Raw genomic sequence first — 24,885 nt, forward strand, 5'->3', positions numbered from 1 at the left:
AGGGGGGCGGCGCGGGGGGGGGGGAGCCCTGCGGGGGTCCCTTCGCTCCCAAGAGGGCAGCGGTCCCCCCCGGTAACCAACCCCCGGGCACCCCCGCTCCCCTTCCCGTCCCCTTCCTGTCCCCTCAGCTGGTGGCGTTCGTCACGTTCGTGTGCTTCGCGGGCTCGCGCTCCCCCGGGGCGTGCACCGCGCTGGCCGCCATGGAGGTGCTCATCACGGCGCTGTTCTTTCTGCTGTACTTGCTAAAGCTCGATAAGAAGATGAGCTGGCTGTTCTGGCCGCTGGCTGTGAGTATCGGCTGGCTCTTAAACCGACGGGATTCTACCCGTTTTGCGATTGCCTGTTCAGAGAGGTTGTCGATAGTTCGGGTACCGTTTCTATAAATTAAGCCCAAAAAAACTGTTTCACTTTTGTTGAACCAGTTTTTTCTAACAGAGGGGGCGGCGTTCTTTTGCACCCGTTGCTAAACAGCCGCCGTATGGCCCTTAGCAGACTGTCCTGTCACAAGCATCATTTGCTTAACTTTTCGATACTGTACTTCTCACCTTTCACACGACAAATTAAACATACGCTTTCATTTAAACATCAGTGACTTATCTTCCTTTTTAAAATTTATTTGCTGCTTTAGACTATCGGGCGGAGCCAAGTTGAAAAAAAAAAAAAGTTAAAAAAAAAAAGGTGAAATAAGGAAGTTTTATCACAAACGCTCTGTAACATCAAACCACTGGGTGTCACTATCGATCTTACGTGGGTACTAGCGTAATTCTATTTTCATAGCAAACCAGCAATTTTTAATGATTCGTACAATATTGGGAGCTATTTGTGTTCTTCTTCAGGCGGGTATTTCAGAATAAACATTTCGCTGCCACTGGCTGTTTCAGGATATTTTCAACTCGGTGGTTGCAGCGTTGTTCCTCCTCATCGTTTGCCTGTTTGCAACAATAATCAACACCAACGGTGGGACGCTGGCTGGAGGAGTAAGTAGGAACATTATTAAGAAATGTCAGGTCTCAGTGGACGTGATTTGAACCTCTTGGTACACGTAGGTCGTGGTAAGACCCTGAAAATAACTTGGTCATGGAAGAATGTACTCAGCAGTCGCAAACCAAAGTGAATACACATTCAATGTATCTCACTCAAGAAAAATAATCCTCAATCACTAGTAATTTAAAGATATTACTAGACTTAGGAATTACTACAGAGCAGTACTAATGCTGAAAACTTCTAGAGTTTAACTAATTTGAGTACCCTGCATTTACTTCCACAGATTGTAATCCTGGGTGGGAGAACCATGGCTCTTTCAGGACTATCCGGTTTGGTTACGCTATTTAAGAAGACATGCCTACAGTCCTGATACAAAGGGCTCAAACTTTCTAGCAGACATGCTGCTGGTACCATCCCCCCCGATGTGAACATTATTTTTTCTGACACAAACTGAGAAATCATGGCAGCTGAAAAGGTTTTATTCCTACTATGACTATAAGATTTTTGTGTACTTAAGATCAAACTAGTTTAATAGTTTACGCCACTGGTATTTTTAATTAAAATGAAAACTAGTGTAATTAACATTCATAAACAAAAAGGGGAAAAAAATCAGCTGTGAAAGTATTCAAGTCTCCTAAGTACAAGCTGTAGTGTGACAGGCAACCAAAAGAAACCCAGAACTTGACACGAGAGTTTTTCAAACTCATCCTAAGAGGTGACAAGGTGGCAAGCTGATGTCTTCCCTGGCAACGACATCCTAAGCAAAAAGGAAGCTTTCTGATAAAGTGACCAGCTATGCTAGAACATGAAATCTATATATTCTCAGTTTTGAGGTTAATAGAAATTAAAAAGTTAAGTTGGAAGCAGGAGAATAAGCAGGTAGCTTGGAAAAACAAGTTTGGGCAGAACGTATGACGTCTTCAATGTTGGGAATAACCGACGTGCCCCGAGGCCTGTACTCCTGGGGCACAAACTGCCTGGAACTGTGCCCTCCTGAAGGAGCCTGCCTTAGCATTACTCCCACTAATCAGATAATTCCATTTTAAAACACGCATCAAAAACTTGTGTGCACCTGGGATCAGGCTGAAGGGCAAGAGCTGACCAAGTTAAGTTAGTGGTTGTTTTGCAAACACATCTTTCCGGTTGCCTGCCTGAAGTTGTATAATTTTTAAATACTTCTGTACATTTGCTGCAGTTTGGAATAGGTTTCCCTTTCAGAGCTTCAGAGGAGAGGAGCACTATTTCTTTTCCTGCTAGGCTTGTGTCTGCAAATGTTGACTTTCCTCTGGGCCAACACCCTGAATTAGGCAGTCCCTAAAGAGACCGAAGTGGGTTCATGTAGGATAAAAGCATTGGCTGGCATAATGCAGCGTTAGCTTAGCTTTCAGGGAGAACGCATCATCGCCAGGACAAACATCAAACAAAGCCAGGGTGTAGACTGCTGTAGGAAAGGCTGATGGGATTTCAGTGTGGACGTTATTTAATTTATCAGCTGTCTCACACCACATGTACATTTAGAAGGCCAGAACCAACTTAGGAAGATGCATTTACTGCTGCTTTGAGGAACAGCAGATGAGTCACTACAGTGAAAGACAGAGGTTCTATGGGGAAACTAACGTGATCGTTACTTTTATAGGTGTTTGGTCTTGGGTTGCTTGTTCTCTGTGTTGTCGACGCGGTTCTTCTTTTCCAGAAGATTAGCCTTGGTGGACCAAGAGGAAGGAACACTCCTGCAAAATAAGTTTACCATTTTAGTAACAGAACGATTTCTCCATTGATTACTGTTTTTACTGTTCTCTTTTAAAGAATTAGTATTTTCACCTGTTCACCTTTAAATTTCCCATGCATTTATGTATATTTTTACAAGTATTGTCTGTAAGTCTTCCTACATTTACAAATGTAGTTTCAGTGTTGCAATTTCACCAGTATAAGCTTTACCAAAGATTGTCCTGTTTTTCTAAACTTAATTACGTTTTCACCTGATGACAATTCTATAATTGTCTTTCTTCTGTAATAAAAAGAAAATACAAATAGGCCTAAGTGCATTATTTAACATTATTTGTTTATTAAGTGCACCTGTAGTAAAAATTACTTGGTTTAATGTACCAATAAACATTCTTAGGAACAGATTTTTTTTTCACCCTTACTTGCGGTTCCTCATTCCATAGATCGGTGTCCTGGCTGATGACCGTCTCATGCCACGTGTATGCTTGATTGCTGTGAGACTTTTTGATCCCCAAATTTTTGTTTTTCTGTTCGGAATAGTGCTGAAAATAACCACACTGCTTCCCTGGCGTGACGCAATCACATCCGTACTGCAGTGCAATGAAGATGGTAGATAAAATTAAATTAGTATTATAGGCCAGATAAAATGTGTGTCTCTTGAGGACTGCTGCTGCAGGTGCCCCTGCACTCGAGGAGGCAAAGAGGAAGGTCAGTGCCCTCCAACTGAGACTGCCTGCACCAAGTACCGACCACCCCGGCCATGAAAGAGGATTTCAGGGCTGACACAGGGCAGTGGGCAAAAGCAAGTGAAGACGTTTGTGAGTGTGGTTGTAGTGAGGTGGGTGTCAGTCTCTTCTCCCAAGTCACTAGTGATAGGGCAAGAGGAAATAGCCTCAAGTTGCATCAGGGGAGGTTTACATTGGCTATTAGGTAAAATTTCTTTGTTGAAAGAGTGGTCAGGCATTGGCACAGGCTGCCCAGAGAGGTGGTGGAGGCACCGTCCCTGGAGGTGTTCAAAAAACGTGTAGACGAAGCACTTCAGGGCGTGGTTTAGGAGACATGGTGGTGTTGGGTTGGAGGTTGGACTTGATGATCTTGGAGGTCTTTTCCAACCATAATGATTCTATGATTCAAATAAGGGGCACATGCTGTGAAAAGTGGGTTTGTGGTAAAATGCGTACTCAGGGGCCGAGCTGTGCCTTGACCTGCCGGGGCTGCTACCACCGGCGACAGGGCCAGCCGGGTGGGCACCGACGGGCTGCGCGGGCACCCACCGGCTGCGCAGGCACCGGCCGCAGCCGCCGCGCTCGGGCCCCGGAGCCCCGGACTCGGGCCGGAGCCGGCCTGGCGCCGCCGGGGGTGCCCGCAGCCCGGGCACCGCTGCCCCTGCGGGGCCCCCCGCTCCCGCACTCTGTGGGCAGCCCCGGGCAGCCGGCGGAGCTGCCCCTCCCGCCGCCCCGAGCACACGGCCGCCACCCCCCAGATTTGGGGATGCTGAAACTTTTTTTCACGTTTCCGCAGTGTCACGATTTCCGCTTCCCTCCCTCAAAAAAAAAAAAAAAAAAAAAAACCACAAAGAAAAAGGAAAAGAAAAGGGGCCCATCCCGCCCGCCACGCGCCCGCCACCCGCCCGCCGGGGGAGCCGCTCGCAGCCATGGCCGAGGCAGAGCCCGCGGGGGCCGCCCCGCCGCCGCCCGGCCTGGGCTCCCTCCTGCCCGCTCGGGAGTTCCTCGGCTCCCGTAAGAGCCAGCTGCTCCTCACCGAGTCGGTAAGGGCAGGGGCACCCGGGCGGGGGCCGGGAGAGAGCCGTGCCCCCGGGGCGGGGGGGCGGACTCGCACGGATTTGGGGCGGGGGCGGGGGCGATGGACACGCGGGACTCCCGGTGGCGGAGCGCAGCCCCCGCCCTGGTGCCAGGCGGGGGCAGAGCTGGTGGCGAGGCCGGGAGCTCCGGTCTCCCCCCCCCCGTAACGCGCCGGGGACTGCCGGGACGCGGCGGTGTGTGCGGGAGGGGGCTCACCCCGCTGCCGAGGTGCAGGGACCCGTGCCGTGCCGCGGGGAGCGGCTACGCGAATGCGGGGGGACCCCAGGGCTGGAAGTCTGGCTGATCGTGTGCCGGCGGAGCACGTTAGGGAACCAAAATACTTGTCACGGCAAGCTTCCAGCGCCTTAAACGTGCTCCCCTGCAGCAGGAACCCCTTTTCAGTTAAAAATGGCTTTGATCGCCTTTTAACCTCTTTGCAGCGTGAATCCAGTCACCGCTGCTGACCAGATTTGCATTATCCCTTAGTGCCACGGGTGAGGCATGCTTTACAAGAGAGCTTATCCTAAATATGTCAGCAAAGACCTTAATTTACAGTGTGTGGTATTATATAGAGCATCACGACCCCTCAACTGTTGTCCTGAGCTCTCAAAAACCATGTTCCTCCCTGACCGCACCGAGGGCCGTGCTTGCTCCCTGCTATGGAGCCAGTTACGTTCGTGTGGAAGTACCAAGTAATAATTGTTAGAAACAAGCATACTCTGATGGTGGAAGCACTGCTCCCCCAGAAATACACTGTGGTTTGCCCTTAGCTCCAAGCTGCGAGATCTGGGCTAGTGATAATTACAGGCCTTTGATTTTTGGCGTAACACTTTCCAGTTTTTTGCTTGTAAAGGCTTAAAGCCTGACAGATGAAATGGTACGCACGTGGTCGGGAAAGAGAAAACTTACCTCCTGGGTAGCAGACATTTGACAATTAAAAGTTAAATTTTAAAAGTGAATTTATTGAAATTAGACTTTCACCATCATTCGTACTAGAAATAATGAGAAATTTAAACACCAAGTTCTCTACAATTTTAGCAGAAGTTTTGAGAGCAGGTACTCAAATATCAGGACAGCTCAAACTAGGAGTAGTAGTAGCACTGTTTAGATGTGTAAGGTGTCTCTGGCTATCCACTGTGCTAGTTCAGGGAAGGAAACACAGAAATTCAATCAAGAGAAAGGGAAGGAATGGGCAGCAAGCAGGCAGCACCATCAGCTCCCTGGCCAGCCGCTCTCTGCCGGCCCTGGGGGTCTGTGAGGCTGTGGGCACTACCTTGTAGCAGGCAGCAAGGGGAACAGCCAGGAGATGCGGGGCTGGCTTTGAGAAGCAAAACTATTCATTCGGGAGATGAGGATGACTTCCATGGTGGGGAACAGGGGCTGTGTCAGCTCCACAAAAAATGCTGTAAAAATTCCACATACCCCCCATCACTCATGCAGTATCTGCAGTTGGCAAAAAAGCACATTTAGAAGATACCAAAGCCCAACTAACTTTGCTCCTTTGGCATGTGTTTTTGTTACACGCTATAACATAAATGGAATTTCCTACATAAGGTTACAGCCAGTAAATGATGGCTTTCAGAGAGCCTGGCTTTTTAACATCTCTGAATGATGACATATTCGAAGAATACTGTTTTGGTCATGGGATCAGACTCACCCTTTTGCTGTCATAGAGAAGCATTGATTATGTCTCCTTGGAGTCATAAAAACTGCTCTGTCTTGACAAAACAGGGATTTATCCTTTGTAAGGCCACTCAGGGCTTCCTGAAGGTTTGGCCGGCTGAAAGCAGCTCTAAAATCCCATCCGCCGAAGCTGCCGCTAAGCTTTCTGTGTGCTCCTTGCAGGCCAGCCCCCGTACTTAGGATGTCATTTCCTGGCAGAGGGGAGGCAGCAGTAGTTTCTCTCCAGTTGTCTCAGCTTTGCCAGAAGAAATCCTTGAAGACAACACAGACCCCAGAATAAATCCAGTCTGTATACAATTAGAGAAGTGCAGTGCCAAATAATTGAAGATGAGTCCAAGTTAAATCTGCCATAGTTTAAATCTGTGTTTCATCTTAGCTTTGTATTTCCTGTCTTGAGTGTTTGATTTTTCCTCTTTGACACAGTACTAATGTGGGGTGGGGCTGCGTTCTGCATAAATGTATGTAAATAATATTCATGGGATACAGATTTTGAATACTGTCTTTTGTTCAGAAACAAAACAGGGCTGTCATCATTGTTACCAAATATCTCTGTCACATTATCATTTGGCAGCTTGGCAAGTCATGAGAAGCACGCTTGATTTCTCCATCTTTACAGTGATGCAAATACTGGCCTCCCTGCAGGTAGATCTGAGGTTCTCTGTTCAGCTACAGGAAATGCCAAGTCAGTTTTTTCAACGTTCAAAAAGCAAACCACCCTATACTGAAAAATATATTACCAACGAACCAAAGCAGCAACTTGCAAACATATCTTGACTGGGGTAGATGGTTATACTTCTCCTTCCCAGCCTACAGCAGAAAGGGAACAGGAGTTGGCTTCAGCAAATGTGACTGTGCTGTTTGTCTACTTGGTGAAAGTAACCTCATTAAAAAGTCTCATGTCGCCCAGTAGAAGTGGCTGGCAAATGATCGGTTCAGCCACCATAAATTACAGCAGACTTCGTAAATGAAGACAACTGCCACATTCACCCCAGCCTCTTCCCTTCACTTGCGCTGCGGGGGGCGGCTGGGAGTGCTGGTGCCTGCAGCGCAGCTCAGGGCATCCCCGGGAAGGTCATACAGGCAGCTGCACCGGGAGCGTGGGAGCTCAGCACTGCCGGCAAGCATTGCTGTGTTCGGATTGAAGGAAACTGCTGTAGCTGCTTTTTAAAAATAACATTTACAGATGTTTTCACATGAAGTATGTATCTTTACAGGGGTCGGGTGTAATTTTCACATTGGCATGTAAAGTGGTCTGTGGGCTATCAGGTCTTGCCATCCTGGTGCTTCCTCTAGAACGAGTTATACTGGTGATGAAGCTGATGACTGCTAGAAGCTTAATTATAATCTCAAATTTTGTTCAGAGAAGAAAGTTCCACCACCCACCACCCCACCCCCCAGCTCCTTTTCCTTTTGATCTTCCTGCCTTAGTAATTGTTTTATTCCACCTGGGATAGCTACACAGCCACAAAGAAGCAGTAACATCAAGCACATATATAAGCTTTGCTGGCTTTCCTGACCCTATTTATCCTCACTGCCTTGCTCCTCCACTTTCTAATCACCATTCTTTATCTGCTAGGTTAATTTTTTTCTTTTTTCCTTTATATTTTCTTTCCATACCATTATTTCTTCTATATATTTTAACACACCTCTTAAGCTGCTCATTTTTCCTAAATACTCAAGTTGCTAACTTGAAGGTCAACATCTCATCCATGCTCTTTTCCCTGCTTAGGAGATGCATTTCTCAGTTCCCTCTGTGCTGTGTTGGAACCATTTAACTGCCACTCTTATACCTGCCACCATAGCTTGTCCAGGCAAGATCTGCTCTTAGACATTCTGCTGCTCACCCCAGCAATTTCAGTCAAGCTTTTGTGTTTGTCCTGATGACTACTTTAATTGGTATCTCTTTAGTCCCCTGGAGCCAGTATGCAATGGGACTAGATAATTTTTTTAATACAAATGTAGTACGAACATACAAGGTTGTCTTGTATAAGGTTGTGTCACCTTTGTGGTGACACAAAGGATGTAGAAATCATTGTGCCTGATTTTCTCCTCTTTTCCTGTCTTCTGTCTTTTCAGTCTTCTCTGAACTGACCTTCATAACTGAAACTTCCAGGTGCTCTGTGTAAAGCCTCCTTGGAAGACAAGCCCTGTGCCTTTCTCTGGGTCTGTAGCCAGAAGGTGACCCTTGCAGCTAATTCTGGGGAAACCAAGAACTTCAGCTCCACAACAAGTACAACAGAGAAGTAACTGAATAGCAGAGACCATTAAGCTATCTACTTTCTCTCTCTGCCAGTAAACAATAACAAAATGGACTCTTGTCCAAAAGAGGCACTTTTAAAACTGTTTAAGCAAGGCTGTTCTGTGGAGGGGAAATGAGGAGCGGGTGTCTGACCGCACAGAACAACGAGCGGAGGGCACGGGGGTGTGCATAGCAGCGAGCAATGATGTCAGCTGCTTCCTGGCATCCACATCATCCCTGACGGGCTGCAGTGGGTCTGTTCTCACGGAGGAGGCGCACGCCTTCACGCTCTGCCATGACCTTGGCACTTCAGCAGTCCTCCCTCCCATAAGCAGCACAGTGCTTTCTAACCATTGTAACTAATTACTTTTTATACCTTAAATTGCAACCTGGTTATATGATAAAGTGTAACTTCATAATGCCTGGCCAATTTAAGAAGCCCAGCAATGTAACATTAAGTAATAATTACATGGGAGAAAATTACTTTTTGAAAGGCAATAACAGAAATTCCTTTAAAAAAGGAAAACTAGTTTGTTTATGTGCATTCCCATTCCCACAGAAAAGGTTGCTGAATGAAGAATCAGGCCTCTTTTTTGCCAGGATTTTTTATAGCCTTCCACTGCCAGACTGTGAATGACCCTGCTCTGTTCTTTGCTACACTAGAACTTTCTGCATCCACATACTCCTCCACAGCGAAGCTGGCAAAAATCACACTAAACTTTCAACAGCAGTGCAGGAACAACTCAGAGTCCTAGCTGCTATCAATGCCAAGGATGTAATCCCGAAGGACAAAGAACCCCCCCCGTGTAACAAGTGGACAAAACTGATAAAACACTACTTTTTTTTTTCCTCCTGGAAGCGGCAGTGCTTTCTGAGTCTGAAAGTGCTACTTGCAGCTTGCAACTGCATTGAGCGTCACAAACTTCCTCTGTAGTGTTTTTTTAGCATAGACACAGAGCTGTGAGAAAAATGACAAGATCCCATTGGTTGACCTTTCTTGAAATCACTTTTCAACATGCAGCTTCAGGAAAAAAGGTGCAGAACAAGTGTGATGTGCAGGAGATCATTTGACAGTCTTTAGAGGGGTCAGGCTATATTCTGAAGGTTGCTTTTGAATTTGTCATTTTTAGAGCAACCTTCAGTTTGCCAGATGATTGTCTCAAAGACTAGCAATCTGGAAGAGTAAGGAAATAGGTCTTCATTATTTCTGGGTACAGACTGGCATATCGATGTTTTTATCATGGCCGGAGAGGCATATTTTTAATATTACCAAATTTTTAGATTACATCAAATGCTTCAGTTAGTAGCACTGCAATTAGATGGTCAGGCAAGATAACACAATACCTACTCACTTTTATAATTCAGAAAAGATAGTAATAGATAACATCCGATATTGCTCAGGCAGTCCATATACTCCACCTGTCAGAGAGGAAATGATCTCTAAACAAGGGGAAATGAGAAACATCATCAAAAGCCGACAGCTTTGTGGGCTCTTGTATTATGTAGGGCTGTACCTAAGTTACTGAGTAGATCTGGTGTTAAAGTCCACGTCAGGGCTGCGACATAGCCACCACGCAGACAAAAAAAGAAAACTGAAGAACAAGCTGTAGCACTGTGGTGTCACCTGACAAAGCCTTCAGGCACCTCCTTTCTTTTGCTTCTCTTGCTCTTTCTAATGTCTGCCTGCCTCTCCTTCCAACGCATTCTAGCCTTGCCTCAATGAAAACCGTAGCATCTAAAAACACCATCTTTCAAACCTTCATTCTCAAAATCTGGTCCACTGTTTTGTAGGCGTGTATCTCACCTAAAATCTTCCTTGGGCCTTTTCAGTCTCTGAATGCATCCAAAATGAGGAATGATGCTTAATTGGAGAGCAATTATCATACTTCATGTCAGCTTCTTTACCTTTTGCTATTATCATCAATAATCCATTGAAATCAAGGGACTTCTTGAACATCAAGGGTCTTTTGTTTTTTTTTAAATGGGGCCTTGAGTGCACTTTCCCTGCACAACAGGATGCTGACAAGTAGAGTCCGGAGTGGAGAACTGGGACGGGCTGGACTCGAGCTCACCACTGAAGGTGGTGGTGATGGCAAGAGTACAATTACTGTTCATCAGGGCTGAGGAACGGGAAAAAGGAGACTGCTGTGATCCTACCAACAACTATGGGGTTTGTCTGAGCAAGTAACTGGCCTGTTAACTAGATTTTAAAATGGACAACTAATATTTCCCCAGATGCCAGCTTCTCGGGATCAGACCAAATTAGAAAGCTGAAATGCTCAGACTGATTCTTTTGTCTCTTCAGCAACTTACCTTGCACCCAAGCAGGAATCCTGCTGGCACACCAGCACACTGCAGCAGGAGCCCCGCGGTGCGCTCTTGCCACAAAAAAAGTTTCTGTTTGCATCCTGAGCATGTCACAGCAGGGTCTTGGGCACTGCAATGTGTTTCAAACCACTGCAGACATACCCAGTGCCATCAGAAGACAGCAGGAATCTTAAATTGCACAAATTACCATAAGGCTGAACTTAAGAGAACACAAGGGCTCCTTGTTTCACCTAACAGTTAATGCTTCTGACAGAAAAACTTTTTATCTGTGTAAAGGCAGACAGAGCACAGGAGTCACCATATTGAGCAGAATCTATATCAGTGATCTCTGCTGTGCATCTTCAACTTACGTATCTGAAATTTGCCACTCCACCTCCCCTCAACTGCTGTAGTATGATTATTATTTAACACTGAGTTTAATTCTTTCATAAGAGATCTACCAAGTTTAGTTCAGGTCTAATGTTCTGCTATTGAAAGGGGGTTTGTCGGTGGGACCTATCCTGAACGTGTCTCCTCCCTGCTGCTGTTCGTCCCTGCGTACTTCTCTGCCTCCACGTCTCAGTTATCACACACTTTCCTTTTAGCCAGAAAAAGGAAGAGTTTTTTTTAAACACCAGACAAGAAAGAAAAAATGTCCTAGATACATGGTGATTTCTTTTTAAAGCAAGAAAAAATGAAAACCTGTCAAAATTATGTTCCACAAATGCAAGTGAAGCAGTTTCACAAAGCTGAAGTCCAGCCCTTTCTGTTTTTATTCCATGGGGTGGGAGGACAATAGGCAGTGTGATAGGAAGGAGGAAGAAGTTCTCTCTGAGCAGTTTTCAAGTTCTGTTATATCCACGTGTCTTCAAACAGTACATATTGCTTTTCATTCACAGAAATAAAATACCACGTTAAGGATAAGGTGCATTGAATGAGTTCCCTCTGCTATACCAGAACTCTAGAAAAACCTGCAAAGAGGCTATGTCCGCAATAAGCAAATAATAATAGGATAAATAACAACAAATAAGGTAAATATTAACAGGTAACAGGCCTTGATGCAGAAGCCAACTCTATATATTATACTGGATTGGTTTCTTACAACCCAAAGAAACCAGAACAATGCACAGGCATTTAAAGATAAATACAGTATCTTACTAAAGTGTCACATCCTCTTGAACCTCACCATGCAGTCCTAATGGATCAAAGCAATATACTCCAGTTATTAGCATCCTGGGCAAGAACTGCCTTCCTCAAAAAACAGGCTTAGAATAAAGGCTTGTTAATTAAAGAAATTATTTAAACAGGATTGAACTGCCTAGTTGCCCCCTAAACCTAAATGGACTCTTCTGATACATGTATTTGAGGGTTGACTGACCTCTCATAGGAGTCATTATTGATTAATAATTAATTATAGCAGCCTTATCCTTCAAGTATAATGATGATTTTTCATGAGATACATGTGGTTCCCAGGAAGACATGGTAGCAGCAAATAAATCGATAGATCTGAAATATTTAATGAGGCAAATGCATTGATCATCACAGTCTAAACATTTATGCTTTTCAGGAAGCCACATCTGCCTTCAGACATACCATCTGGGGAAAAATAATACATCTATTTTCAGTATTAGATGAGTGAGAATGTCAGTGTCCTAATTTAGAGTAAGTTCAAAAACTCTGTAATCTAATGCTCAAACAGTACCTGCTGCTGTGTTGACCAAAAGCATCTCTGAGCATTGCTAAGGCAGAGATTTGTCTCCAAGAGGAAAAGCTGAATAGAGGAGCTCAGGTGTAAACTAGTACATAATATACATGCAGAAAATATTTTATTCAGCATGCTAGCTACTTTTTTTTTATTTTAAGCTCATTTGAAGAAAACAGCAACCAGTTACCATGCGAGGCAGTAGAGCAGTAGGGCTGGAGCCTTTTCTTGGAGGTGATCAACTCCCATTACATCAACTGAAAATTTTACTAAGTTTCTCCAGTTTCCTCACCTCCCACTTTCACAAAGACAGTAGCTGAAAGTCCAGAAGTACTTTGGTACTGTTTGGTTTAGGTGAAAATGCATTTTCTTTAGCCATTTTCCCATCATGAAACTTTCTATTTTGAGCCATAAACTATATTCTAAAGGTATTTTAATTGAATGCGAAAATGTCATGGTTTTAAGCTGGGATAGAGTTAATTTTCTTCACTGTAGCTGGCATAGTGCTGTGCTTTGGACTTAGTATGAAAACAATGTTGATAACACACAGATGTTTTGGTTGTTGCTGGGTAGTGCTTAGACTAGTCAAGGACGTTTCCAGCTTCCCATGCTCTGCCGGGTGCACAAGAAACTGGGAGGGGAGGGAGCACAGCTAAGAGAGCGGATTCTAACTGGCCAAAGGGATATTCCATATCATGTAATGTCATGCCCAGTATGTTAACTGGGAGGAGCTGGCCAGGGGAAGGAAGCAGCAATTGCAGCTTGGGGACCAGCAGCATCGGTTGGCGGGTGGTGAGTAGTTGTATCATTTGTGTTTCTGTTTTTTTCCCTTTTTCCCTTGTCCTTTTTATTATATTATCATTATTGTTATTACTATAATAACCATCATTATTGTCATTATTATTTTATTTTAATTATTAAACTGTTCTTATCTCAACCTACAAGGGGTTTTTTTTTGGCTTTTGCTCTTCCGATTCTATCCCCCATCCCAGAGGGGTGGGGGGCAGTGAGCGAGTGGCTGTGTGGTGTTCAGCTGCCGACTGGGGCTGAACCATGACAGTCCTTTTTGGTGCCCAACATGGGGCACAAAGGGTTTGAGATAATAACCGTTGCTGGTCACAGCATTGATTCATCTGATCTCAATATTAGTTTATCTGATCTGCATCATGCTGATTTTGAAGTATATGTTAAAAATTGCTGTTGGTTTTTGTAGTTTGCTGGGTTCTGCATTGATTAGAGACGTTTTGTCTAGGAGATCTGTTATTAAAGCACTGGCCTTGAGAGTTATCGTTATTTGGGTCTTGCATGGAAGCTGTTACTGTACTTCGGCTACCACCTCATGGAGACAATTAGCAATTGTACCTCCTCCTCTGAGAGGCTTTTTATGGAGGAAATACAGAATGGCACCGTAGCTACCATCTTATATAATGCCTCCTCCTTCATTACAACAACTTTTCAGTATCTTGAACATCCTTGGGTAGTTAAGATACATCTGCTGGTATTGCTTTGGCAGGTGGTTTGAGTTCTGTCTAAGGTTAATAAGCAATTTAAGAATATCATCCAGAGATCTGCCCCAAGGCTCGATAGCTACGTGTGGCAGGGTATGTGGGATAGTATGGCAAATGCATACTATGTTGTGGGACTTCACCCCTGAACAAGTGCAGAATCCTGAAAAATTAGTAGAATATTTGGAGGAAGTATGTTATCACCCTGGCAATTCTAGAGAGATACAAATTACTGCAATGTGCCTGGCCCATGCCTATCGAGCCCTGTTTAACACTCTTCAGTACCCCCAAGGGGAAGAGAAGGCCTCTGGATCTAAAAAGATACAGACAAGGAAAGCGACAAGCACTGCAGCCACTCAAACACCCACAACAGACACTGCAGCCACTCCAACCCTGGTGACAAGCATTGCAGCTAAATCAGAGGACCAACCAGTGCCAGTATCAGTTACCCCTATACACAAGAAGAAATCTTGGAAGATAAAGTCAACTAATTTAGAAATAGATGATGAAGAAGCAGGGCCATCACAAGGAGAGGAGGAGGAAGAGGAAGAATGTGTACAAGAAACGGAAACTACCCGATCCCTATCCTTGAGTGAGTTGTGAGATATGCAAAAAGATTTTAGCCATCATTCAGGTGAGCACATTGTCACCTGGCTGCTCCGATGCCGGGATAACAGGGCCAGCAGTCTCAAATTAGAGGGGAAGGAAGCAAAACAACTGGGATCACTTTCTAGGGAAGGGGGCATTGACAAAGCAATTGGAAAAGGGAAACAAGCCCTCAGTCTCTGGAGGTGACTCCTGTCAGGTGTGAGAGAAATATCTTCCCTTCAAGGAAGATATTGTATTTTGCCTAGGAAAATGGATGACCATGGAGAAAGGTACCCAGTACCTGAGGGAACTATCCATGCTTGAGGTGATTTATGGTGACCTGGATGATCAACAGTCACCCAAAGATCCAGATGAGGGCCAGTGCACACGACCCATGTGGCAGAAGTTTGTACGGAGCGCACCGTCCTTGTATGCAAACTCATTGGCAGTGATGTCCTGGAGAGAGGAAGGGGCACCAATGGTGGCGGAGTTGATTGATGAACTCCGGGAGTATGAAGCAAGTCTCTCGTCCTCCCTTATCTCAGTTGTGGAGAAACTGTCCTGGGAGGTCCAGCGTATGGACCAGTATCTCAGCCATTAGGAGTAAGCATCCCTTTGCTCAAGCGAGAGGATACAGACAACAGGGCATCTATGGCAAGTCACAGAAACTGCTGAAGGGGAAGGTGAATCGAGCCAGTTTGCAGAGGTAAAGGCCATCCAGCTGGCCTTAGACATTGCTGAACAGGAAAAGTGGCCAGTGCTCTATCTCTATACTGACTCCTGGATGGTGGCAAATGCCCTGTGGCGGTGGTTGCAGCAGTGGAAGCAAAGCAACTGGCAGCGTAGAGGCAAACCCATCTGGGGTGCCACATTGTGGCAAGATATTGCTGCCCACGTAGAGAACCTGGTTGTAAAGGTACGGCATGTGGATGCTCATGTCCCCAGAGGTTGGGCCACTGAAGAACATCAAAACAACCAGCAGGTAGATCAGGCTGCCAAGATTGAAGTGGCTGAGGTGGATCTGGACTGGCAACATAAGGGTGAATTATTTCTAGCTCGATGGGCCCATGACACCTCAGCTATTAAGGGAGAGATGCAACATACAGGTGGGCTCGTGATCAAGGGGTAGACTTGACCATGGACACTATTGCGCAGGTTATACATGAATGTGAAACGTGCTGCAATCAAGCAAGCGAAGCGGGTAAAGCCTCTGTGGTATGGGGGACGATGGCTGAAATATAAATATGGGCAGGCTTTGCAGATTAACTATATCACACTCCCACAAACCCACCAAGGCAAGCACCATGTCCTTACAATGGTGGAAGCAACCACCAGCTGGCTGGAAACATATCCTGTCCCCCACGCCACTGCCTGGAACACTATCCTGGGCCTCACAAAATAAGTCCTGTGGCAACACAGCACCCCAGAGAAAACTGAGTCAGACAACAGGACTCATTTCCAAAACAACCTCATAGATACTTGGGCCAAAGAGCACGGCATTGAGTGGGTGTATCACATCCCCTGTCATGCACCAGCCTCTGGGAAAATCAAAAGATACAATGGACTATTATAGACGATGCTGAGAGCAATGTGGGGTAGAATATTTAACACTGGGATACACGTTTAGCAAAAGCCACATGGTTAGTCAACACTACAGGATCTGCCAATTGAGTTGGCCCTGCCCAGTCAGAACCCTGATGTACTTGTGGAAGGGGGAGTCCCTGTAGTGCACATAAAAAATACGTTGGGGAAAACAGTCTGGGTTCCTCCTGCCTCAGGCAAAGGCAAACCCATTTGTGGGATTGCTTTTGCTCCAGGACCTGGGTGCACTTGGTGGGTGATGCGGGAGGAGGGAGGAATCCGGTGCGTGCCTCAAGGGGATTTGATTTTGGGTGAAAACAGCCAATGAACTGAATGGTATGCTGTTAATTGCTATATAATGTTGTATGTCATCACTACTATGGTTGCTATTTGCCATATCAATGGTATCATGGTAGGAATCTCCCAAATTAATTTAAAAAATGAACTGTAATTGAACCAAGCAAAGTACAGCAGTGATAGAACAAGGACTAACGTTTTTATTAATTTGTAGAGTTAGGAAACAGCATGGAGATAAAGATATATGGGAGTTATCTATCGTATTGCTCTCTAAAACAGCTGTCTACACTGGAAAACTAGAACCAGAGACTTCCAGAAATCACAGAATAATTAATTCTTAGCTCTTTTCTATCCATCAACAGCAGGCTTTTTTCTTTCAACTCTAAGAAGATTATAAATGCTGAGTTACTTCGGGCTATCTGAGCAATTATTTGGATTTCAAATGAGAACTGTCAGAGTTAAAAGCTTAAAGCTCTGTTTGCTTGGCAATGCCCCACTCTATTTTCAGAATTATGTTGTCAGAACTGTTTATAATATAGAACAAATTACTGACTCAGAGAGGTGCAAATCCACCGAGCTTTCCAAAAAGTTGATTTCACATGCATTGAAATAAACGCCATTACTTTAGATTTACTCCATGCTAAATAAGAAAATTCATTTGGTCCCAGAAAAAAAAAAAGGAAGCAAGATATACTATCACCAGCAGCACTGACAGAAATACGCAGTGAGAATAATGCTTCAAAGCTGCTCAGCTGCCTAAGGCTCTGCTATTCCATGCAAATAACTTGTGTTTTCCCTTTACTGTAGGTGCTGTCATTTATCATCTTTATCTGCTACATTGCATCTGTAGCCACCTCTTTCATGATGGCACCACTCCTGGAGTTTCTGCTGGCACTGTTTCTTTGTTTTGCCTATGCCTCCAAACTTAATGAGAAGTTTAAAGGACTCTACTGGCCTTTGATGGTAAGTGAAATGTGCAATACAGAAATACAGATTTAATTGACCAGTATAACATGAGTAAAAGGGACTATATGGGAGTTTAAGCTGACAGTTAACTTCACCCCCTTACTGGAAACCTGTCCATATTGCCTCTCATTCAAAAGGTCCCAAAGCACTCTTTATGCTATATTACATACTGTAGCTTTCTTGGCAATGACACAAAGCATGGTTTTAGTAAAGCACAGAATTTATGCCCGATTCCAGGCGAATGGCTTAGGGTTGGGTCTTCGTAAGTAGGCAACATCAGCCTAAGTCTGACCACTGCCGGGGTCTCCTTAATATTGCCACCCTTACAAATGGGGAAACTGAGGCATGCTATGTAGTAATGCATATACTTTACTAAAATGTTTTCAAATACTCAGGTAAGTGCTGTTGAAATGCAGAGTCATACTCACATGCAAACAAACCTGACAGCTGCTTTTGTCACGGGTGGAAGCCCTGGCCAGCAGATGCTCTTTCACACAAAGGAAACCACTAGCTATTCACTGGGGAGTTTTCAGGTTTGTAGTTGCAGGTGATGACTGCACACTGGCCACTGGATGTCTCTGTTGCTTCAAGCATGCATTGTAAACGGAGCTTTGGTCTAGCAGTACAAATACTTAAAAAAATGCTAATCCTATCAATTTGGATTCTCTTTTGGTACAGCTTTGCAACAGTTCCTCGGAGTGAGATTTGAATTAGAGCTCTCAATGTAAAAAATAACATTAGCAAGGCCACTGATGGATAGAGCAATAGCAGTGATTTTGACTGTGACTGTGCATGTTTTCAGATGGTTCTCAGTTCCATCACTTTCCCATTTTCTACATGCATCTGATTCCAGAACTAAGACAAAAAAGCACACTTGTATGTTTATTATGGCCATTATCATAATATACTCCAGCCACAGAATGTAGATAATTGACCTCATCCTGATTTCAGAGGAGTCAGGTTTCTAGCAGGATTTGTGTTTTGAGACAGTATCTTATTCATCCATCTGTTCTGAAAAGGCAGAAGATCTAATTGTGAAGAGAGGTCAGGATATAATTATTCCAGCTCACATGATTCACACATGCCCTGGGAATCACAGCTCTTTAACATACAGTTCAGAGACACTGTTGCTCCAGCACATCACTGCTTGTATTACAGGGCATGGCCCCTGCCCTGCAGGGCTACAGTCTCAGCTACAGAAGCACGTATTTTGATGATAGCAATGGGTATGGTCACTTCAGGCTAGCAGCTGGAGTTACAAGTGTACATACTATGTATAAATCACAGTTCTGAACACAAAACAAAGGGTTTAGTTCCTAAATGAGGAGTTCCTACAGACAGGCCTACTTCTGTAAGGAAAAAAGCACATGCTTGTTCCTCGTAAGAACTGGTGCACTCCTCCAGAGCCTTTGGTACTGCTTAAAGATGGGACTTTTTAAGGTATTTCAAATGATTCTTCCATTAGCCCTTGCTGCACTCCCAAGTTAAACATCACAGAAAGACAGCCCTTCTCAGCCTGAAGATAGATCTGCCTGGCATACATGTTAAAAGTAGGTTTTATACCAACATCTATAAGAACAGAAGTTCATGCCACAATTCTGGTCATCTCACATTTAAAAATATTTCCCAGATGATCAATTCATCCACTACAAAATACCAGACTGTAGTGACACTCCAGCACCAGGCAAGTCCACTGACACAGCAACAAAGGTTTTTAATGGTAATTTCTGAAATCATTTTTAGGAGTTCATATGTTGGAATTACATGTCTAATTTGAGAACACAACATTGCTTATTTTACAGGATTTCTTGCGGTGCGTCACTGCTGCCATTATTTACTTTGCCATTTCAATTGCTGCTGTCTCAAAATATAATGATGGAGCATCTAAAGCAGCAGGAGTAAGTAGATGTGAGCTTTCCACTTAGGTATTTTAGCGAACTGCACATGGACATACTTTAGAAACAATTCACTGTTGACCCCATTGCAAGTAGGAGAAGTTTCTTTAATTAACTAGCCGAGAATTAGATTTGCCAAAAGCAAGGAAAAAATGGTCAGTTATTTAGAAAAAAAAACAGGTTTTGAATCAATGAATAGTTTTTTCATCCTAACAGTGCTGGTCAATGTTAACTGCACTACTTAGGGAAGGCACCTATTCTGCTCTCTCATTTCACCAGCTGTACCGGGAAAATAGATTTCTCTGTTACTGCAAAGAACATCAAGATCCTTCAATGGAGGGAATAATAATAAAAGAAACCAAACCTGTAAATTAAGTAATTTCAACCTCCTGCTTCTACTGCTGCGTTTTACTTGGATGGGTTGAAACAAGCACAGTGTCCTTTTACCCTCCAGTATACAGGCTGCCCAGGAGAGAGCCTTCGTCGTCTGCATTTTGTGTTCAGAAATAAGATACAGCCTCTCCATCTGCAACTTGACTTTAAGTATCAATAATGTATGCAACAAATAAAATTTGCATAATACTTTAAAAACATAGGTAAGAACAATAGCCACATAGTGTTAGCCAGCAGCCCCTACCAAAGCATCCCAAGTCATACATCATTTCAAACCAAGGCCTTGTTTTAATCTTTGTCACTCCATTTAGACATGGAACAATGCAACACAGCATTTACCCTAGCTTCTCAGACTGAAAACCAGCCTATTCTTGCCACACTGCCGCTTCTTTGACATTAAACAGGTAACTTCAGAATCATTTTATCTCAATCTAGTTCACTTTTCAAGACATGTCTCCTTGCAAACCAGTAAAAAGTTATTACCAGGGAAATCAAGGTGATTTCTTGGTAGCAAGGAGATGCCTTGGGATGGTGAAGATGCAGGTTATGTTCTCCTCTAGCTCCCAGCAGAGAGTAATGCTGATGCTCAGAATGTGCCCAGGGCCAGAGAGGGATGTAACCTAGGGAAGGGCTAAGGACACATCTGATAGAGCAACTGCAGGGATCACTGTAGGCTCCTAAATTAGCTGTAATTTAGTTTTGTGACCCATTGGCACCAACATTTCCCTTCCCTGTCGTCTTAGAAAGGCACAGGCCAAAAAAAGGAAAAAGTCAAGCCCAAGTTTTCTTTAAGAATTTTTCTTGTGCCAGGCTTATTTTGGTTTATTATTTATGGATGTGAACTGTTCTTAAAGAGAGTATTGTTTGCCATTTTAGGTGTTTGGATTTGTAGCCACAATAGCCTACGCCATTGATTTCTACATAATCTTCAATAACCTGGTTACTTTTCTCAAGCAAGGCAGTTCTGATTCCCCTGAAGGTCGCAAGTCAGAAGGTAGGTATAAATTCCCCGCTTTGGTCAAATGATCATGTAACATGATATTTTCTTCTCCATTTCGCCCTTCAGGGGAGCAAGAGCACTCAGTAACAACATTTTCTATTCTTGGCTATCTTGGTTTTGTATGCCACAACTATGCTGAATTATGAAGCTGCTTAGTCTTAAAATACAACAACTGGAATTACAGTGATTTATAAAGATAACTAGCAAGCCAGAAATGTAATGTAAAGTTCTGCACCATCTAACTTTGAAAGACCCCAAATCCAATCATAGAAATTATTGTGCAGCACGGACTTTTTTCCTCCCATCACAATGTCTTACTTTAAAAATAAGCATCTAGGGTTTTTTTTGATAACTTAATAATTAGCAACCATTAGTCCACAATCTTTCATGCCCAATAGTGCTTTTCTCTTTATAATCTCTTTATTGTGATTGCCTCTTACTCAGGGTCAAGCTTTGACCATCTGTGAGCAAATGGCCTTGAAATCCAAGGGCAACACAGCATAAAATTAACAAGATTGTTACAAGATTTCTTTCCAATATAGAAGGCACAGTCTACCTCAAATCAGACAGATCCACTTAGACAAAGATAAAAAGAAGAACCCACTGTTGGGAGTCCAAACCCTTTTCAAGTCAAGTCAGGACACAGGTAGCTATTTTGCAGTACCCAGGAGCCCACATCAGGCATCGTGCCCATGATAGTACTCGTTGCACTCACACAGATGAAAGACTGCTCCACACTTAAAAACAAGTAAACAATCGAAAAATCCCAAAAAACGCTCCACACAAAGCCAAAACCCATAAAACCCCTCAAAAACAAAACCCAAGACATAAAACCCAATCCTAGAAGGTATATAGTAATGCTAACAGTTTTTTCTAGGCATTTTAATAGACTGTTAAATGCTTTGCAAGCCTTAAGCCAAAGAGAGAGACAAAGGAAAGAAGAACGAAAGGAACAGATCATAGGAAACAAGACTGTTTACCCCCACAAACTGAACTGACCTCCAAAGAGTATCAGGTGACAAGGATACAAAATTAGGCTAAAGATTGGTTCTAATTCCCCTGGAGATGGAGATAGAAATACATAAACTTACAAATCTGCGGTGATGCAGCTTTGTGTCAATGATTTGGGCATGTAAGAAGGGCTCTGCCCTGCAGTACTGCTCCTCCAGCACCATGTTCCCATTCATACTGTAGCTCTCAACTGCTGAGGCCAGAAATCCCCTGCTTCCTTGCAAGCAGAGTCTTGAGCTTGGGCAAGATGCACCTCTATAGGCCTATCGGGATTTCTTAACGTCTTAAAGCTTCTGGTTTTCAGATACGTTTAACCAGCAGTGTGTAACCGTCACCCACAGCTAAGAGCAATACTTACTAGTACAGGAAGCATGTCTTTAGCAGACTTCCTCTTGGTGGTCATACTAACAATAATCGCTGCAGCTTCTTTCATCTGAACTGTATCTGCATTGTAGTGGTCTAAGTGCCTCTCGGCAGCATTTCTCAAGTCCTTTGAAACACCGTTTAAACCCCCATCATATTAGAACTGTGATCTTAAAACCATTCTCCCTAAATAAGCCACATCCTTAGAAGCTGACACCTGCCCAAGAGCAGCATATCCCTCCCAGCAAGAGCTAAAGCCGACATGGAGATTTCCAGTTTTCATTTTCACTACTGTTCCTTGTTTTAAATTTCAGAAGACGACTCAGATTCCACCTCGAACTGAAGACCTGAACACCAACCAAGTGTGAAGGGAAGATGATCAAGCACTTTCCTCTTTGCTGAAGGCATGGCCAATTGAAATATCTATCTTATTTCAGCCTTGATATTCTCTTTCCACCTCACTTTTTATGGAATCACCAAAGCACAAACAGGGCAGTAATGTGGAAAAGGAAATTCTTCCCAATGCCATTAAAATAATCCTTCAGAACTATGGATTTTATAGTAGTTCAACCTGACAGAGAGGTCTGTATCCAAACAACTCATCTCAATTTGACATTGCCCCTCCTTACTCAGCATTACCATGTGTTGAGTAAATGGGAACACAGTATTTTAAACCTATAAGAGGAGCTTTTAATATGCTTTCTTAATTCCAAATCTTGAACACTTATATCTTTTATACTTCTTGCCATGCCAAAGAAGGGAGGCTCAGAACGCCTCTACTTTGTTTGTATTTTTCTTTATTAACTAACAGTATTTCTTTATCTGAAGTCTGAACATTCCACTATCTCAAACACTGAAGGTATAGATTATAGTTAACATGTTGGTTTCGATACATTTATATCTACTGCCTATCCACAACAAGAAAAATTGACAACTGGAAATCTGCAGCAAGAGCAAACCTCAAAGTATAATTGTGCTGCAGGGTAGCTAGCTTATCAAACACTCAGTATCACTTTTTTTAAGCTGCTTGGATGGGATCACAACCCATCTTCTGCAACTTCACCGTAGATATGAGAGAGAACAGATGAGGCATCATCTTACCAGCCCTTTCCTATCATGTGCATGGAAGCCCCTTGTATGTGTTTGTACATACAACAGGTAAGGAAGGCTTCCAAATACCCTCCAATGCTATCTGCCTATCAAAGCCTGCATATATTTGTGTGCAAGATATCACAGTCTGATCTCATGCTCTGTGTTGCAGACACTGGTCCTCCCATAAGAAGTAGCACTGGAGTTAGTCTACTGGGTTCACAAAACAAACAACTGTTTCCATAAGACTCAGGATACCTGGGCCCCAGGAGGGCAGTACATCCTTCCCACTGTGAAAAGGCAAAAACCCCAACCTCCTAACTAAAGAATGTCTGCAATGAAATTCATCTTCCCAGGCCCTTTTTTTGGTGCATGTGTTTTGGGGTTTTTTTCCTCCTGGAAGGACATGACTTCTCATGGCCTAGTATTCTGGGGGAAAAGCCTTCATGGCCTAGTATTCTGGGGGAAAAGCCTTCTGAGTTTAGAAGGCAGTGTTTTCATGGGTAGCACAACCTGCCTTGAAATATCTGTGTCCACCTATAAATGCCTACTGCTTGGAAAAAAGCACTGCATACCATATATATGGCATTCAATAAGTCTACTTCAAAGAAAATTATACGTTTTTAAAAAATTAATATAGTACCAGAACAGATGGCCTTAACAAAAAGTAATTAAAATGAGAGCAGATGGTACTAACAGAGTAAATTAAAAACAGGGATAAAACGATAAGGGCAGATTTCCTTTGGAACAAAATTACTGCTTGGGTTCCAATTCCCTGCTAGCAGCTGGCTGCTGTCAGGCAGAAACACGGTACCTAACAGTGAGCAGGTGCTTGGGAAGGTGCTGGCAAGATTCAGAGTTGTCTAACAGGCAGCTCCTACATCTCCTACTTCTAGACCACTGAATAAAAGCAAAACAAATGGTTGCTTCCAAATGTGACAAATAATCTTTGCTTTTATGAGAGCGCTCTCTTTGAACCTTTTCCAGTACGAAATTCCGCATTTATTTCCTTTCTACTGTCATATTTTACTGGCACACACTGTGACGTCAGGGGACCTTGGCTCATTTTTATATTCAATTGTTTTGTATTTCCTTTTTTTTATTAAAACTTTACTGCATGTCACAGCTGGAAACTAGTATATGGTTAATATTTAGAATCATGCTAGATTAAACCTCCTTTAATAGAAATGTTTGGTGTGTTTACTTATTCTGAGACCTGGTTTTGCCTTGCTTCTGACCAGTGAGAGTATGGTGTTTCAAGAAGCTCCATCAGGAAGGGCACGGTGTGCTGGGGAGGCGACAGTAGCACAGAGCCAGCACTGGAGACCAATCACTCATGCTTACTTGGCTTGCAAGGAGAAACTTCATCTTCAGTGCATAAACATGAAAGAATTTAACCAAGAATTAGTTTTAGCATATTTAGTAGACATTGGCGATTTTGATTGGAGGGGGGGCTGACTCAGTCTTTTGTTCATCTCCTTCCAGCAATATTGCACTAAGCTCAGACTCTGGGGTAGGGCAGAGGAAAAGTTTGCTTGGTTTTGGTTTGGTTTTTTTGTTTTGGTTTGCTTGCTTGCTTGTTTTTCCTCAACTGACGAGACCAAAACAGTGAGACCACTGGTTTCTCTGCAATTCAGGATTAGCAACGCAAGCATGTTACACCTGCAGCTTGGAGGCCATTTTGAAGTTCTCATTCCAGTGTACCAGCAGGATCATAATCAAACATCTCTTTTTGATCACAATACATTCTTGGTC

At 43.6% G+C, this 24,885-nt stretch overlaps 1 protein-coding gene across 3 annotated transcripts; it reads left to right on the forward strand.

Moving 5' to 3' along the window:
* Nucleotides 1-4,255: 4,255 nt before the first annotated feature.
* Nucleotides 4,256-24,318, forward strand: LOC142060959 (CKLF-like MARVEL transmembrane domain-containing protein 3). Of its 3 annotated transcripts, none has more exons than XM_075101359.1 (5): nucleotides 4,256-4,477; nucleotides 17,221-17,376; nucleotides 19,182-19,277; nucleotides 20,544-20,661; nucleotides 22,356-24,318. In XM_075101359.1, exons 1-5 carry the CDS (start codon nucleotides 4,364-4,366, stop codon nucleotides 22,382-22,384), a joined length of 513 nt encoding a protein of 170 aa, XP_074957460.1. In that variant the 5' UTR covers nucleotides 4,256-4,363; the 3' UTR covers nucleotides 22,385-24,318. The 3 variants fall into 3 exon arrangements, with proteins under 3 accessions (XP_074957460.1, XP_074957459.1, XP_074957458.1); XM_075101357.1 differs by lacking the exon at nucleotides 4,256-4,477 and adding an exon at nucleotides 13,133-13,234; XM_075101358.1 differs by lacking the exon at nucleotides 19,182-19,277 and having other exon boundaries at nucleotides 4,258-4,477.
* The last annotated feature ends 567 nt before the right edge of the window (nucleotides 24,319-24,885 follow it).

This window comes from Phalacrocorax aristotelis, chromosome 8 (genome assembly GCF_949628215.1).
Source record: "Phalacrocorax aristotelis chromosome 8, bGulAri2.1, whole genome shotgun sequence".
Lineage (NCBI taxonomy): Eukaryota > Metazoa > Chordata > Aves > Suliformes > Phalacrocoracidae > Phalacrocorax > Phalacrocorax aristotelis.